At 55.2% G+C, this 17,041-nt stretch overlaps 1 protein-coding gene across 1 annotated transcript in view; it reads left to right on the forward strand.

The window, feature by feature from the left end:
• The first annotated feature begins 1,311 nt into the window (after positions 1-1,311).
• QSOX2 (quiescin sulfhydryl oxidase 2) overlaps positions 1,312-17,041 on the forward strand; it is a 35,407-nt gene continuing 19,677 nt past the window's right edge. Inside the window, exons 1-2 of the mRNA XM_023629348.2 lie at positions 1,312-1,668; positions 15,380-15,480. Of these exons, the coding sequence (XP_023485116.1) occupies positions 1,335-1,668; positions 15,380-15,480 (435 nt within the window). The 5' untranslated portion in view covers positions 1,312-1,334. The remainder of the gene's footprint in view (positions 1,669-15,379; positions 15,481-17,041) is intronic.

A 17,041-nucleotide genomic window follows, 5' to 3' on the forward strand; every position in this document is an offset into this window, starting at 1 on the left:
GCAGATCTAAGATTTCGAGAGAAGAGTGCATTGGTATACAGCAGGCCCCCTTATCCTCACCTTCACTTTCCGCCGTTTCTGTTATCTGTGTTCAACCTCAGTTAGAAAACGAGAGTCATTCTCTCACTTCATCTCCTCGCACGAGCACTGTGTCTTCTCACATCATCACAGGAAGAAGAAAGGTGAGCACAGCACAGTAAGCTACTTAGAGAGACCACATTTACAGAACTTTTATGACAGTACATTGTTATAATTGCTATTTTACTATTATTGCTGTTAATCTCTACCCGTGCCTAGTTATAAGTTAAACTTTATCGTAGGTATATATGTACAGGAAAAAACAGTATACATGGAGTTAGGTACTATCCGCGGTTTCACGTATCCACTGGGGGTCTTGGAAGGCGTCCTCTGCGGATATGGGGGAACTACTGTAAATTAGTTTAAGTTTAAATCATATCATCTACTTATTTAAAAGTTAATCCTCCACAGGAGCGAGGGGGCTCCCCATGCCCTGGAATGTAAGAATTTGAACTTCCAGAACTTCCAGGGTGACCCTTGCTGACTCATATCGCTCTGGAATCCACTTCCTTCCTTTTTTGTTTTGGCCACACAGTTCAGAGAAAATCTTGATATGCCTAACGATTAGGAAGAGTAATTTAAGAACCAAGTTTCCTGTTGACTTAGCAAAAAAGTCCTGTGAACCTTTATTTCCTAGGTTTGCAGAGAAATCAGCTCTGGTCAACTTAAAAGTCCTAAAATTTAGCACCTAACACATCTGAGTTTGCACGCATGTTTTGCTACATTTTCCAAGAGTTAAAATCTCCAATTAAAAAGTCAAGGTCAGGTGGCAGATCCTCTGAAGCTCCAGGTGGGGTTGCCAGATGAAACACAGGACGCCCAGTTCAATGTGAATTTCCCAGAAGCGGCGAATTGTCTCTAAATCTAAGTGTGTCCCGTATCTGAAATGCAAATTTAGCAGGATACACTTAGACTTAAAAAGGATTGGCTGCTTATCTGAAATTCATATTTAACTGGGCGTCCTATATTTTCATTTGCTGAATCTGGCGACTCTACCCCGGGGTCGGGCAGGGGGTCTGCCGAGAGGGTGGAGCGGGGGCGGGGTTTGGGGTGGGCGGGTCCGGGGGCGGGGCCTGGAGGGGCTCCTGCGCACCAGGCTGGAGGCGTGAGCAGGTTTTCGCAGGCGGGGGCGGAGCTCGGCGCTCGGGGGCGGGGAAGGAGGCGTGGCCAGGCGCTCGGGGCGGGGCCGGGCGCGCGCGGCGCAAGTGACGGCGGTTGCCAGGGTGAAAGGTCAGGCGCGCCGCGGCACTCCCAACATGGCGGCTGCCGGGGCGGCGGCGGAGGTGGCGGCGCGCAGCCCGGGAGCCCCGGCGGGGACGGCGGCCCGAGCGCGGCGCCCGCCGCCGGCGCGGCCCGCACGGCTGCCCCCTCTACTCGTGCTGCTGGCGGCGGCGGCGGGGCCGGGCGCGGGCGGCGCGGCGCGGCTGTACCGCGCGGGCGAGGACGCCGTGTGGGTGCTGGACAGCGGCAGCGTGCGCGGGGCCACGGCCAACAGCTCGACCGCGTGGCTCGTGCAGTTCTATTCCTCGTGGTGCGGCCACTGCATCGGCTACGCGCCCACCTGGCGGGCCCTGGCCGGGGACGTGCGAGGTGAGGCGCGCCCCTGCGCGGGACCCCGACCCTCGCCGGCCGGGCCTGGTCCTGCGGCTCCCGGACTCGCCCCTCCGGCTCCGCCTCCCGGGCCCCTTTCCCCCTGCCCTACAGAACCACCCCGCTTCGGCCCCCGCTGGCCGGCGCCCCGGATGACCCCCATATGAACCCCGTGAGATCCCGGGAATCTGTCTTAAGTCAGAATGACAAGAACCCTTCTCCCCCAGCTCTCACTCCGCGCGGGGGACAGAGTAGCCCTCCCAATATCGCTCAGCTCTCCAGACGCCTAGTTTTGAGCCCCCAAGAGCTTCGTCTAACCCCCGGGACTTTATCCCAGCTGTTCCCTGCGTACACCCCATCCTCAGTATTCCGTTTCAGTGCCTGGAGGATCTCCATTTTTATCCCAGGCCCCTTTCCCTTTAAATCCTTCTTCCTCATCCTCTTCTGTTTTGTATGGCTGACCATATGGTGGATACTCCAAGTGAGCCCCCAACTTAGACAAGCCCACACTCTGCGGACTTCTCCATAGAAGCTGAAAAAGAACCCTCAGAGCGTCCATTGGGAGGTTCCTTGTTCATAGACGGACAGCCTTTGATAAGTCTGTCGTCCACCAAACTGCTGGTCGTTTTCCCACGCTTCGTCGTTGTTTGGCACTTCATTCATGCTGCAGACTCTTGAGCAGTCACTAAGTCATTCAGCTGCTCTGGGCAGAGTTGTAGTGGGAGTGGGCATTTGCAGCATCTTCCTGCAAGCTGGCCGTGCTGTAAATGGGAGGTCAGTTGTTCTGAAGTAGGAGCCAGTCCCCAGCGAGAGCAAGGTTTGGCAGGACTCTTGCCTATGTTGAGCAAACCTCTAATTATATGTTTCAGTTGGTGACAGGGTAACAGATTCCCGCGCACTCTTCCTCCCCCTTGGTTTTTAAGTCTCATATCCAACTGTGTTGTGATTGTCTCACATCTAAACAGGTTCGTGAACTTGTTAAAAGTCTAAATAGGGTTTGGTGGGTAGTTGTAAGTGATTGTCTTTAAGATGCCTTCTCATCTTACCTCGGAGTGTTGGGAACTTTTGATTCCTAAAGGGTTTGTTCTTTCATCTGATGTTTCCTTGAGTGCCCAGTGTTGGGCCCTGCTCAGACCTGAGATCAGAGTCTAAGACATGGACAGACCCCACCTTAGTAGGTTTTTATTTTTAAGCCGTTGCTTTGAGAACAAGCAAGCACTTTAATAATACAGAGAACGTTTCAGTTCTTGTTTGTTACTTGGTGGCAGAAACACAGATATGTAAATTAAAATACAGGTAGCTCTGGCAAGACACTTGTCACCTGTTTTGTGTGCATTTTGATTCTTTTCTGAAGTCTAAAAATCGTAAACCAGATTCAAATATTGCAAACTATTCCCTCGTTGGACCAGCACGTAAAGCGCCTTGGCAGTTGGCCCTGGAACTTGGAAGGAGGTTACTTCTGAAAGGGAAGCTAGTGAAATCCTTGCCTAATGGTGTGATTAGCTTAACTATTAGCTAAATAAGGTTATCTTAAAAGGGTTGGACGTAATCCAAGTCAAGGCAGGAAGAACAGGCCTGAGACTGAGGGAGATATGGCAGAAAGTGAAAGACAGGTGTGGCCCGGAAGACAGTGGGGCCAGGAGCAGGGGAGAGAGGAGGAGGGGCTGTGGGCGCCCAGGCAGAGGGCCCCCAGAGCCAAACTGCCAGCGGGGCTGTCCGAGCACCGGCTGTGCCTGGAGGCAGAGCCCTCTGCACTGGGGGGAGTGTCCCGCTTGGGGCCCCCAAAGTGAAGTCACCTGGGGACTTGTTATACATGTATGTTGTCGGCCCCAGCCTAGCCTGCTGGGTCCAAAACCCCGGGCATGAGGCCCTGGGTCCTGTCAGCACAAGGCCCAAAGTTGGAGCTTGGTTGTTCTCAGGGACAGTAAGTCTGCAAGACACCTGCAAGAAGGGGAAGTGTGGCGGGTGACCCCCCTTGCACTTGTCTACCACACACAGGGCTCCTTGGTTAACCCTTTGCCCCCCACCTGGTGACCACAGGACCCTTTCTGTGCCTAATTTCAGCAAACTCCCCGTGGAATATGTTGGAAAGAACTGCCCTCGCCCTCGCCATGGAAGTCGGTGGCAGCTCCCGCCATGCTCCCCACCATGGGCCGTCCCACAGGGGAAAGGGTGCCGCTCGCCCATGGGAGTTAGTCTAAGTGCAGTCGTTGCTCACATGGTCACCACTTTGGTCTCCATCAGTCACCTGTGAATTGGGCTGTCCTGTCAGTCCCCCAGGGCACGCAGACCTCGGACTGGGATGGGACCGCTTAGGTGCTTCTCCCCACCCGTCTCAGAATGGAGAGTGTCCCACCAGCTTTCCCCTTTTCCCGCCCCATCCCAGTCCCTGCACCACTGTGGCTTCTAGAAGGTGCGTGGTTGTGGTATGGACTCTGCTCCCTGACTTGAGATTGCCTCAGGCGGGGGAGCACTGAGCTAGCTGAGCAGCTGCTTCCTTGCTCGCCCCCCACCATCACCTCCTAACTGGCGTCTTCCATCTGCTTGGAATGAGCAGAAAGCTGGAGGGGGTGGTCTGCAGAGGCTGGGGCTCCTGGTCCCCAGCTCGGCAAGGCCTCTGTGTTCCAGCTTAGGGGGACCTTTGTTTCCTAAAAGATTTGCATGGAACTCTAGCTCTTCGTTGACATTTTCAAGATTTTGAAAATGAATGCTTTTCCTTATAAGAAGCTGGCTTAACAAACAAAAGGTCTGCGGTTGGGTGTGGCCAGATGTCGTTCCAGTGTGTATGTAGACCTGGCTTAGGCCTGTCGCTTCTACGTCCTGGACAAAGCAGAGCCTGCTGTGTTCCTGAAATCGAAGCCTGGGCTGGGTGTTAGCTCAGTTTGTGGTGCCGCCGCCTCCTGCGGTGGGAGCTGGGATGCCTGTGGCCCAGGGCAACCCCGCACCACTGAGGCCTCCGTGCGGAGACTGTCCTCAACGCAAGGAGGGTCCCTCTCAGCGCCACCGGGGCCTTGGTATCTGTCCTTGCTTGGCTCTCGGAAGCAGAGCACCAGGGGAAGCAGGAGCAGACTTTCTGTAATTGGCCCCACAATTCTAGATGAGAGACTCAAAGGGGAACTCGAGACTTGGCGGCTGTTACGTACAACACGTGCCTTATTTCCCCACCCTGCCGTCCTGCAGCCTGAAAGGGGGCATTGGCGCATTTGGGTCACAGTGGTAACACCTGAGGCTGAGTGAGACTGAGTCATCCACTCATGGTCACACAGCTGAGTGACAGGCTGGATGACTCCAGAGCCCCAGTGGCTCACTCCGTGTGTCTCTGGAGGCCATGGCTGGGGGCACGGCCTGCAGGCAAAGATGGCCGCTCCGTGCCTGCCACTGCATCCTGTCGGCTCCGTCTTGCCTCCCACTGAGCTCTTCATTCACCACCTGGTCGGCCTTCCGTCCATGTGGCTACACCGCGGCTTCCTGGAGATGCACTAGACCACTTGGTATTCCCCGCAAGAAGAAGGAAGAGGGCACTGAGGGGGAGGGGGTGCTGCTGGCAGCAGGGGTGACTGCTGAGCATGCCTGCAGGTGTGTGGCAGAACAGAGAGCCACAGGAGGGCTGCTGGGAGCTCACCAGGGCTCGGAGAGGGCGAAAAGAGAAGGCAAGAGGCAGGCTGCTGGTGTCCTCCCAGTGCGGGCGCAGGAAGCCTGTGGTGCCCCCTCCCAGGTGGCCGTGGTCAGCCCCACTGAGATGCCCTGTGAGACGCAGGCTTCCTGACGACCGAGTCCGGAGGGAGGAGCACCACCGCTGCCTGAAGCTTGGGACCCTGAGCGACGAAGCCCCGAACCCCCGTCGGTAATGTGGCCGGCGCCCCCTCTGCTCTCGAGCCGAGCTGGGACTGAGGTTCTCACAAGCACCTCCTTTCTCGTGCCACACCGCTGCGACGCTCCGGTGTTTATCTCCAAGAGATGATGCGCGCCCAGGAGTTGCTGTTTACCGTCAGCACTCTGGAATGCCTGCCGGCCGAATCCAGCGTTACTTTAACAACCCCCTGGCCAACACCCAGGATGAAAGGACCCTTGAGACTCTGGCCCGGCCCTTGACTCCCATATGCAGCTGAGACAGAGCAGTGGACTCTCAGGCCAACTCTGGGTCACTTCTGAGTCACTGGTGCCAGCTCTACTTGTTAGCATGTGGCTTAATCTCTGCCCAGGCCTATACATCCTACACTGCGGCTTGAACTTGGAGCTTATCTAAAAAGACCTCTGCTCGGCCAGGAAGGGGCCTGCCCCAGGGGAGGGAATGTGGGGCCGGAAAACCGGCATGGCCCTGAGTTCTCATGAGGGTGGAGAAGCCACGATGGAGCTCTGGGCCTTAAACACTGCACTCCAGCTGCGTTCTTTAAAACCTAGGAGGTTAACTAATCTGTACTGTAATCATTTTTTAGTGCTAATTGATGCTTGACCATAAATCAGACTTTGATAGACTTTTTCATTAGAACCTGACCACTAAGGGTAAAAGGTTTAATCCTGTTAGGTTAAGTAATATAGTTACTTAACAGGGAAACTTGAAATGATTTTTACTTTACTGCATTATGAAAGCTGAATTATTTCACAAGTGTTTTTAAGCCTGTGGTACTAAAAATAGGCAGGCTCGGGAGCGCGTGGCCTGACTTCCCCGTGGGTGCCCTGGTGGGCGCAGGCTTGCGCGCCTCCCAGCTGGCACTCTGCACCCTGGCTGGGGCGGATGGCGGGAAAGCAGGCGGTCTGCATTCAGTTTTGAGCGTTTCTCTCCTTTGTCTGGTGGGATCCAGACAGGTGGGCAAGGCGGGTGGAGGGGAGGGGACAAGCTGAATGAGGCACATACCCTCAAGCTAGACTTTGAATTGGTGCACATTTTACTTGATAAAATAGACTGTCTCTCTATTGTATTGCTGTGAATGCCGTCCATCTGCCAGATACTTACAGTGACTTCTGGCGCCGAAATTCTCCTTCTTCTGCTTCCCTCGGGAGCCCCCCGCCCCGCACAGGCACGCCTTCTGCCAGAGAGACAGAGGCCCTGTGAAGTGTCGGCATGCCCTCCACCAGGATGGCCAACAGGCTTCAAGTGAGCTGCGTCGTGTCTGGAGCAGGTCTGCAGACTGACTTGCTGCTTCTCAGGGATCCTGGGAAGCCAGGGCGGGTCGCGGCCTCTGCGCCCTGGCACACGGCACTGTCCGTCAGTGCTCCCTGTGGAAGCGGCTCTGATGTCTGCTGTGCGTCCGTACCCGCACGCTGTGGACCGCGCACTGAGTGCTCCCCTGCCCAAGTGCTGTGCTCAGTGCCCTCCTGAGTGGAGCCTGGACTTCACGGGGAGGAACAGATGGTGAGCAGAAAGAGAAACCAAACGGATAGGTAGACTGCAGGTGACAGGTCCCAGGAAGATAAACAGGATGACTGGGCTGGCTGGCACAGGGCCGTGGAGGAAGACCTCAGAGGGGCGGCGTTTGAGACTCGGAAGACTAGGCAGGCGGGGCAGCCGAGGGAGGGGCACGCCACATGGAGGTGACAACCGGTGCAAAGGCCTGAGACAGGCGGGGCTGTGCCAAATCCAGAGCACTGTGAAGGGTCATTGTGTCCTAGGGTGGCGAACCGAGGTGGTTCCGATGGCCTGGGCAGCAGGAGAAGCAGGCGGGCGCAGGCTTGTGGGCTGGGTGCACACACGCCTCCTGGACAGCGGGAAGGAGGAGTGGTTCCAGCAGGGAGCCCTGTGACCTAGTTCCCGTGTGGAAAACGTCTGTGCTCCCTGGAGAACTGAGGGCCAGACACCAACTGCGGCGGGGATCGGGATGCTGTGCCGGAGGTGAGGCGGCTCCCCCACTCCACCAGGTCAGGGCCAGCGGCCTGTGAGGGGAAGAGGAGGATCGTGGGGGTAGAAGACTTGTCTTTCTAAAGCCAGTTCAGGTGTTTTGGGGTTGATCTGCAGGTTTGTGCAGAGAAGGAAAGACTGCTTTCCAGGTAGAATTGTGTTTTTGGATAGATGGTCTTTGGCCAAAGCTTGCCGAGTGAAGCATCTCGCGCCCCGGGAGCCGAGCGCGGGGTTGCAGCGTTGCCGTCGTGTCTGTATCCAGGGCACAGCTGACATTCCTGCCCTGAGCCAGTCACTGCCTGGTGCTGGCTAGTTTTCTTCTACATCCTGCTGTAAGAAACCTTATTGGAAAAAGGACCAAAAGGGGGTCGCATGTCCTCTCAGTGTCATGTTGGGGTGTCATTTCACAGGCTCCCCCAGGGCCGATTTTCCAGGGGAAGTGCCTGTGTTGGACTGTACTTAGCCGTTAACTCAGGACGCAGAGTCTGACACTGCGCGTGAACCCCCAGACCTTGTCTGGTGGACAGCTTCTGTCCGGGAAAACGGGGAGCCCCAAAAGTGAGGGTCTTCCTGCCCTGTGGGTGCTGGCCAGCATTGTCTCCTGGTCGGGCTGTTCCTGCTGGCCGTGGGCTCAATCCCTGCGCACCTGCCACATCCTTTGGTCGGCAGTCCAGTGATGCCTGTGCATTCTGTGTTTGTCCGAGTTGCCTTTAGCTTTTTGGAAATTATGCCCTGAGGCTGGCTTAGGATGGACTCAGTGTGGAGCCCTCACACTGGTAAATTTGCCGAGAGTTTTCTTTATCAGAGATGTCGAAGTGCACACGAGCTGGGATCGGTTTTCCTGAAACGCCCCGCCGTCAGACTTGCGGAGGCCTGCTGCTTTTTCAGGTCACATGGCAACTGTGGCTCTTTTCACCACTGTGATGGGAATAGGCAGTTGGTTAAAACCTGGGGAAAACCAAGGTTTTTCTTTTCCTTTTTCATTTTTAAGCTGCCAGCAGTCATGCCCTATTTCAGAGGGCAGGGTCCACCCGCCGGACACCTGGGAGGTCAAAGGAGCTTCGAAAAACCGGAGTTGGTGACAACAGTTTGCACTGTCTTCACTTCCTCTGCTTAGGGGCACCTGAGCTAAAACCGTGCACTTCCCTGGAGCCCAGGCTGCACCTCCTCTCCCTGCCCCCAGGCTGGGGCCTCAGGGAGGAGAGCTGGCTCCCTGCTTCTGGGGGGCAGGAGTGGGCACAGGGCAGGAGGCGGAGGATCAAGAGGGCTCTTTCCGTTGAGTTTCGAGAAGGATGCCTGGGACAGCCAAGTGGACATGGCAAGTAGCTGAGTGATGCATACAGTGTGGGCTAGAGTGTGGGGAGAGAGGTCAGGGGGTTGACATGTGATGGGTCAGCCGCCCTCCACCCTGCCCTGACCCCCAGGGACTTGGGACAAGGGAGAAGGTTCCTGCTCTGCTGGTGATCTGTGCCCATTTCCTGCAAAATATCCATGGTCAGAGAGTGGTGGTTGAAATGTTAGTTTCAGGGAAGGACTGTGGGGCGCGGGTGTGTGAGGGCCTTCCTGTCCGCCCAGGATCTGCGTGTTGGGCAGGGGACTGACCTGGAGAGAAGCTGTCTCGGCCGTCCTCTCTGTAGCTGCCAGAGCCCCGCAGGAGGCTGCCTGGGTGTCACTGGGCACTGAGATGAGAAGGAGGGTGGCAGCCACTCTGCACTTGCTCTGGCTGCCATGACCCTGCGCTGTTTGTCAGAGCAGTGCTGTCGTTCACTCATCACCCCGTGATGTTTCTGAGTTCTCCGTGCAGATCAGTGGCTGCTGTGGCTCTCAGGACAAAGCTCAGAATCCCTCCTGAGGTCTGCAGCCTCGAGGGGACTGGCACAGCCCACAAACTCTGGAGGTGCTCACACGGCCGCCCTCCCTCCCACCTTGCTGGGCTCCACCTGGACTTGTCTTCCCTTTCTCGTTCCTCTGGGCTCTGGTAGTAGTCACTGTCCAGTAGGACAGCAGTTCCCAGGGTCACATGAGTTTGCCGTTGGTCTGCATGAGCATGTTCCCACTGCTCTGCCAGCCAGAGCTGGCTGTGGTGAGCGCTCAGGACATGTTCTAGCAGCACATGCTTGCCCACCTTGCCACGAGCCCCTCTGTGCTCACAGCACCCTTAGGAGAAAGACATTATCTGGCATCTCTGTTTTACAGGTGGGGCAACCGAGGTGCAGAGAGACTGATAAGTTGCCCAGCTTCTCAAAACCTGTAAGCGGCAGAGCAGGGTGTGGGATGGACACTGCCTGCAGATAGATGTCCTCGCGTTGTCTGGCGCTGCCTGCTGTCCATCTACAAGGATGGGCCTGCCGGTGCTGGGCCAGGTCAGCTTGCTCGGTGGGGACCAAGCTAGACTAGTGCTTGGGAAAGATGCGCAGAGGAGGTGGCGTTTAGACAGAGACCCTGGGGGGCAAATGGGAACGAGTTCAGTAAAGAGGTCGGGATGGGGTCCAGGCAGAAGCCAGAAGATGTCAGGCTGTGACCTAATAAGAGTCTGGAAGGACGCGCAGTGGCCATCAGGGGCGGGCGCGGGCGGGACACAGTGAGGCTGCAGGACCACGGGGCGGGGGCTCGTCCACACTGTGTTGAGACTGGCCTTGCTTCTGAGACTGTGGAGAGCCATCAGGGTCCATTCAGGATGGTGGCCTGGTCCCAGCTTGCTGCTGCCTGTCCACACAAAGGAATGGCGGTTGCTCACTGACTCCCTCCCAGAAGGGCTCCCAAGGTGCTGGTGTGTGCTGGTGACCACCCGTAGCAAAGCCCCTCCTCGCCTGACTCAGCCTGCCTCTTTTTTTTTTCCTTTTTTTTTTTTGAGGACAATTAGCCCTGAGCTAACATCTGCTGCCAATCCTTCTCTTTTTGCTGAGGAAGACTGTCTCCGAGCTAGCATCCTTGCCCATCTTCCTCCACTTTATATATGGGACACCTGCCACAGCATGGCTTGACAGGCAGTGCATAGGTCCCTACCCAGGATCCGAACCAGCGAACCCCTCGGCCTGCCTTTACTCCTCCTGTTTCTCCACCCAACCATCTCCTTTGTCAGACTGAAAAGAATTTCCCACCATTCCACTGGGTGTCGGTGAATTAGTGTATTGTCAACAGTGAGCTGGAAGAGAGTGATCTGCCGGTTATACATGGGCCGCCCAGTGTGGAGATTGGTGAGGAAAGCAGTGCTCAGCCTCGTGGATCAGGAGTGTAATGAGGAGTAGAGGGCATAGAAGGAGAGGAAGGCTGCCCATCCAGCAGTTTCCTCCACCTTCCTGCTCACTGTCTGGGAGTCAAAGGAAGGCACTGCTCAAGGACAGATGGCTCGTCATGGCTGGGGGAGCCGGGCGGGCAGGGCTAGGAGGCAGAGCATTGGGTCCCTCCCCACTTGTCCTGTAGGGACCTTGAGCTCAGTTTCCTCACCTGTAAGGTAGGGATGGTGACAGCCACGTCCCAGGCTTGGATGTGAAGCTGAAGTGGGACAGCGTGGTCAGAGTACTTTTAAAACATTGAGTCCTGAACAAGATGCAAGGAGGCGAAGACAGGGTCGTGTTGGCCGGGGAGTCAGAAATGGTGCCACGAATAGGAAGTGACTGCTCTTCTGCTGTCTTGTTGCATTCTGTGCCATGAACGCTGGCTGCCTCAGGAGGGGACACATGCTGACTGCTACGTTCCTGCCCCTTGGGGCAGGGCTCCTGGTCTAGAGGAGAGAAGGTGTAGAATACGGTGGGAATACAAGGATAATTTGTTTTCCCAAAGAATTGATTTCCCATATATTTAAGAAGGCTAAATGTCGTGCAAAGGCCTTTTGAAGACGTTGTCGGGTGACATGTTGGTTTAGTCCACGCGTGGCTCTAAGGGTTTAGAGGAGTGGACATTTGGCTGCGGCCTTGGCAGCAGATGGAATTGGAGGAGGGGTGAGTCTGCATTTGAGGTAGTAGGGTGAAGGGAGGAGAATATTCTGGTGAGACATGCACAACACTGACAAAAGTGCAAGGCGGGCGTGCTGCTATTACTGATGTTTGCTCTGTGCCTGTGATGGTGGCGGCAGGCTCTGGAACCACCGAGCTGACGCGGAACCTGGGGCAGATTCCTCAGGCTCTCCGAGCTTCAGCCTCCTCATCCGTGCCATCCTGCCTCTGTCACCAGGCAGATCCCCACGGTGCCTCACTTGGTAAGAAAACTTTGTAAACTTGCTTTGTTTGGGAGGCAAGGCGGGTGGGAGCTTTTCTTGCTGTTGTAACTGTGCCTGGTAGGGCTTGAGGGAAGTCTCTCTAAGGAGGTGACATTTGTGTTGAAATTGATTTTAAAAAAAAGCAGCCAAGTACAGGTCACAGAAAGCAGTGTTCTGCCCAAGGACGAGCAGTTGCGAAGGTCTCAGGGTAGCAGTGTGTGTGGACCTGTCGGTGGCTTGAGGGTGAGGAAGGGGGAGAGTGGAGGGTATGAGGAGGGGAGTGATGTGGCTGACGACAGGGCCCGAGGACGCACTTCCAGACGTGCAGGCCTCACTGAGGGCTCGGCACCCTCCAAGGCCCCTGCCAGCTAAAGCTAGGATTTTAAGAATCGCATAGTTAAATCTTGATTTGAATGTTTACTTACTTTCTTATTGTGGAAGGACAGTAGATGGGAACAACTTGCAAATCTCTGGGCCTTGGGGAATTTGAAGTCCAGCGGGAAAGACAGAACAGCACAAAGAGTCGGTAACACGGTGAATTTGGTGGGGCTGCTGGCTGCTGCCCCAGGAGACGCAGACTTTACCCGCGTGCTGGGAGCTGGGCCCGTGTGCGTGGGGTGCTGTCCTCAAAGCCGACTATTAAGTCACCGTTGGGGTGGTGGGGTGGCTGAGCTGGGGCATAGGAGCCACGTGGCAGCATCGAGGCCTTGCTCCCATCTGGAGCTGCAGGGCCAGGCCTGGCACGGAGGTGTGGGCGAGCCCGCCAGAGCCTCCGGTTCCTCTGGGATGGGTTCACAGCGCTTGGGATGCTGCAGCCAGGGTGACGAGGCCGTTAACACAGTACTGACAGCCTTTCCTACCAGCCACGTTTGCAACTGGCGTGTCCACCTTTCTCCAGGGCTGTGTTAGACTCAGGAGGGTGATTAAAAAGTGGTTGTTCCTGCCCTGGCCAGGTCGGATTTTCATCCGGCGTCGTTGCACCTACAGCGTCGTGGACATCAGCATCTTTCGCTGGGTCCTGTGTGGAGCCTCCTTGCACCCTCACCTCAGGGAGGGTGGAGACTGAGAGCAACAGAACACGCAGGCGGCAGTGCACAATGTGTCGTACACGGTCTGCACAAGTACCCTGGGGATTAGAATGTTTTCCGTTTATTTTTATAAATAACACATACTTGTTAAGAAAAATCTGAAAAACAGAGAAGTAAGACTGAGTGAGTTCCTCCCGCAAAACCAATCGTGAGGAATGTCTCTGAGTGTTTCCTCTGTCTCGGGCTTGCTGGGTCCTTTCCCTGTGGTCGTGGTGCATGCTCAGTGTGGCGCTTGGAGCTTGGAGCGGTGTCTCACTGTCTTACTCTTTCTGGGCAGTAGGGTGCTTTTTTAAGCGTGAAATCAAAGTGTGTCCTGGAACTTCCTAGTAAACGATGAAGCTGTGTGTTTGTGAGCAGGGAAGAGCTGGAACCAATGACACACTTTGGCGAGATGAATGGAATGAGAAGCTAAGAGGACAGGCTCGGAAAGGCCACCAGCAGAGTGGCCGGCGCGGTCCGAGCGGAAGGTGCAAGTGCGAGGCACAGCGCTCGGCGTCCTGTGCCATCTGCTGCACACCTGGGTGGCGTATTAGCTGTTCTTCCTCAGTTCTGTGTCACGTGACCCCAGAAAGATGGGACCTGCGATTCAGGACGTTTCTGTGACTGTTTTTCAACCATTTACAGTGGCCTCCGGACATGAGTTGGTTTCACTGAGGCCATGTAAGCGGAACAATCTGTGGTCATTGATTGTAAAAGACATAGCTTTGGGGTTTTTTTACTTTATCTTTTGCGTTATATTAATACTGGTAAGTATTTTTTATAATTACAGAGGGAAAAGTCATGCATTTTAAAGCAAAAGTGGTATATGTATATTCAGACCTTCATATCTGTACAGTATCTAGTGATGGTCAATATTTTCTCTCTCCTTCCAGACGTGTTTTTAATATAACCTCTGAAGTTTTAGATCATAGCCAGTACTCAGAGAAAACTCGTTTTACATGATTTTTAGCCACATTCCTGGTTTAGACCAGTGTCGTATGGGGACACAAGGCATTGTCACAAGGAGACGGTGACAGACAGTTGTGAGTCCCACGCAGAGGTCACTGAGCTGCAGGAGACGGTGAGTGGGACTTGCCTGGTCCCTGGAGTGCTCCCTCCCCCAGGCTGCTTTCTCACGCTGTGTGCTCTGCTGTTCGTGTCTCTCCAAGGCCACCATGATGCTTGGCTGTCCTGCCTCCTTAGGCTGTTCCCCTGTGGGCGAGGAGCCAGGAAAAGAGAAAAGCTCAGTAGTCATCTTTGGAGGATGTTAGGGAAACACTTCCTTTGAAACCGGTGACTAAAGGGACAAGGTAAGGTTTCACTTACCTCCCGTGTGTGAACCGGCCCGCAAGGTCCCCGTGAGCGAAGGTTCCTCTGTACGGAGGCGTCCCCATCTGTTAGAGAGGTGGGAATGAGAGGAGACGCCCCCACCTGCCTGCAGCCTCCAGGAGTTAATGCGTTGGGGGGTGTCAGTAAGAACGGAGGCAGAAGCACGCCGCACCACCTGAGAAGCAATCTGCCCAGAAGAAGCGGACGCAGGTGTAGATCTAAGTATGAACATTTACAGGAAATCCAGGCAGTGAGGGCCCACAGGACACAGCATCCGAGTTCTTCACTAAGTAAGTGCGCACGTGTCCACCTGTGGCCACAAACGGGCCCTCTTTGGACCCAATTCAAACAAACCGTTTAAGCAAAAAGGAGACCATTAGGGAGATTTGAATCCTGTTAGCTGTTGGTTGCTGTTAGCGTGTTGGTCTGATAACGGTAGTGTGCCTACGCTGGGAAAGGGGCCTCGTCTTTTAGAGGCACAAGATCGTAGACGACGACGCAGTGACCGGCTGGCTGAGGGCTACTTCAGGCCAGTTCTGGAAGTGAGTGGGGATTTGGATGAAACCAGATTTGCTGTGGGCTGGTCAATGTTGATACTGAGATGAGGGACACATGGGGGTTGTTATATGATTGTCTCTTTTTTTAACATGTTGGAAATTTTCCATAATAAAAACTTTAAAGATGGGGAAAAAATATATATTTGAAACTGCTCCTTTTCTATCCCAAGAATGGCAACAGCATTCGAGGGTTTGTGGGAGGCATCTTGGGAAAGTGTTGGAAACCACTTCCTAGTGTTTTTACACACCAGTGTCTTTGACTTGAAAGACCAGTGGTCAGACGCTGCCGGTTCTTAGTCTCATGAGAGTGAGTGTGTGGGAACGTCCCAGCTAAACAGCCAGACCACGTCGGATTAATCTGCACATGCTCCCCTGGTGCCCCTGCCGAGGGGCCGGCCAGCGCTGACAGCCCTCTTGTTACCAGTGCCTTCATCCATCACCAGGTCCTTCATTAAGAGACCGCGGCTTCGGAAGCTGCGGAGCGATTTGCAAGTTCAGCAGAAATCAGTTTGCTGTGTTTTCATCAGTGTTGGAGACGCATCCATGCTGTTGGCTGAAGCTGTGTTTTCTTCCCCACCTTGACTCAGGAATGTTCTGTGCCCGGAAGGGCTCAATTGATGACCTGAAGGGAGGCATGGGCTGATGGCTCACGTGGATGCGGGCCTGGGGTGGGACCAGCCAGCCCAGTGCCCGCTGCCCTGAAGGCCGTGCTTCTGCTTTTCAGACTGGGCCGCTGCCGTCCGCGTCGCTGCCCTGGACTGTGCAGAAGAAAAGAACCACGAGGTGTGCCGAGCCTATGACATCCACTTCTACCCCACCTTCCGGGTGAGCGCCATCCTGCCCTCTCTGGGCAGGCTCCTTCCTCTGTCCCTTTTGCCATCTGTGCCCACCTTTCTTCACGAGGGGCTTCTTTTAAGTTGAAATTCACCACATAATGTAATTTCTACATTTTTAGCATTTTGCGCATGCTTCTTGAAACTTAATAGGAATTTCTGTTTGCGAAGGGTCACCTCCTTCATTCCACCTGTTGGGTGTGTCAGTCGCTATGGGACTGTCCACACACGCAGCCCCGCTCACACCCAGCGAGGTGACAGTCGGCATGGCCAGTGAGTGTGGGAGTGATGGGGAGCCGCTGCTGGAGCCCTGGTCTAAGGCCTCCCCACCCCGTGCGTCCACCACGTGTGTGGCCTGTGTGAGGCTGCCCCCTGGGTGCTCTACACGTGCACTGATCCGCCAGCGCCGCTCTGACGCCCGGCCTGCGTGCTGGGTCTGCCCCCAGACAGGTTTATACCTGTTTCTTCCGCCAGGGGGCAGAGAGTAAAGTGGGATCTGTGGCAAGTCAGAACCACATATGCGTCTGTGTGTGCACGTGTGTGCGGTCACATGCCTGCACAGAGCGCATCATGGTGACATGGACATCTCAGGAAAAATGCACCTCTCAGCCCCCATGCCCTGTCAGCCCCAGAGTCCTGTGCTCTGTGGCGCAGTGTCCCTGTTCCCCACTCTGCTTGCTGAGCTGGGGTTTTGTTTGTTTTTTTTTCTTCTTCTCTGCAAAGCTCCCCAGTACATTGTATATTGTAGTTGTATGTTGTATATTGTATATTGTAGTTGTATATTGTAGTTGTGAGTTTCTCTGGTTGTGCTATGTGGAGCACCACCTCAGCGTGGCCTGACGGGCGGTGCCATGTCCACACCCAGGGTCTGAACCAGTGAAACCCTGGGCCACCAAAGCAGAGCACGTGAACCTAACCACTGGCCACGGGGCCAGCCCCCTGAGCTGGGTATTGACTGCTGTCACGGCAGCTGTGCATCTGTCACCCACACAGACCACGTGCACTGGCCTGCCTGGTGCCCCAGTCCCACCAGAGGGACCCTTCTCCTGAGTCCGGCGTCACTTGTCCGAGAGTTTTATCACATTGAATGTGCTCCTGTCTTGCTTTTTCCACTTTGGGCACCGGATGCGGTGCTGTGTGTATGCTTGGGCCTTCACTTTCACTTACGAGGGCGTTGCTAGGGGCCACCCACATTGTTGTGTGGCTGTGGCTCATTGGTTTTAGTTGCTGAGTGATATCCCCTTATGTCATGGTAGCACAGGTTCCCATCCCCTGTCCTGACTGGGCACTTGTGCTGCTCCTGGCTTGGCTGCCGTGAGCGTTCTCGCGCGTGTCCTGTTGTCCGTGGCTGGAGTTCCATGTGGGCACGGGCCTGGAGTGCAGCTGCTGGGCCGCAGGGCACACGAACCATCCCTGCCGACCGTGATAGTGATCACATCTTCTGTGTTTGTTGCCTGTGTGTCACCCCATCTGTGAAATGTCTCTTCGTGTCGTTTGCCTGTTTTCCTCTGGGGCTGTTTGTATTTTCTTTGATTTATTGAAGACTGCGTGTT

The sequence above is a fragment of the Equus caballus genome, chromosome 25, assembly GCF_041296265.1.
Source record: "Equus caballus isolate H_3958 breed thoroughbred chromosome 25, TB-T2T, whole genome shotgun sequence".
Lineage (NCBI taxonomy): Eukaryota > Metazoa > Chordata > Mammalia > Perissodactyla > Equidae > Equus > Equus caballus.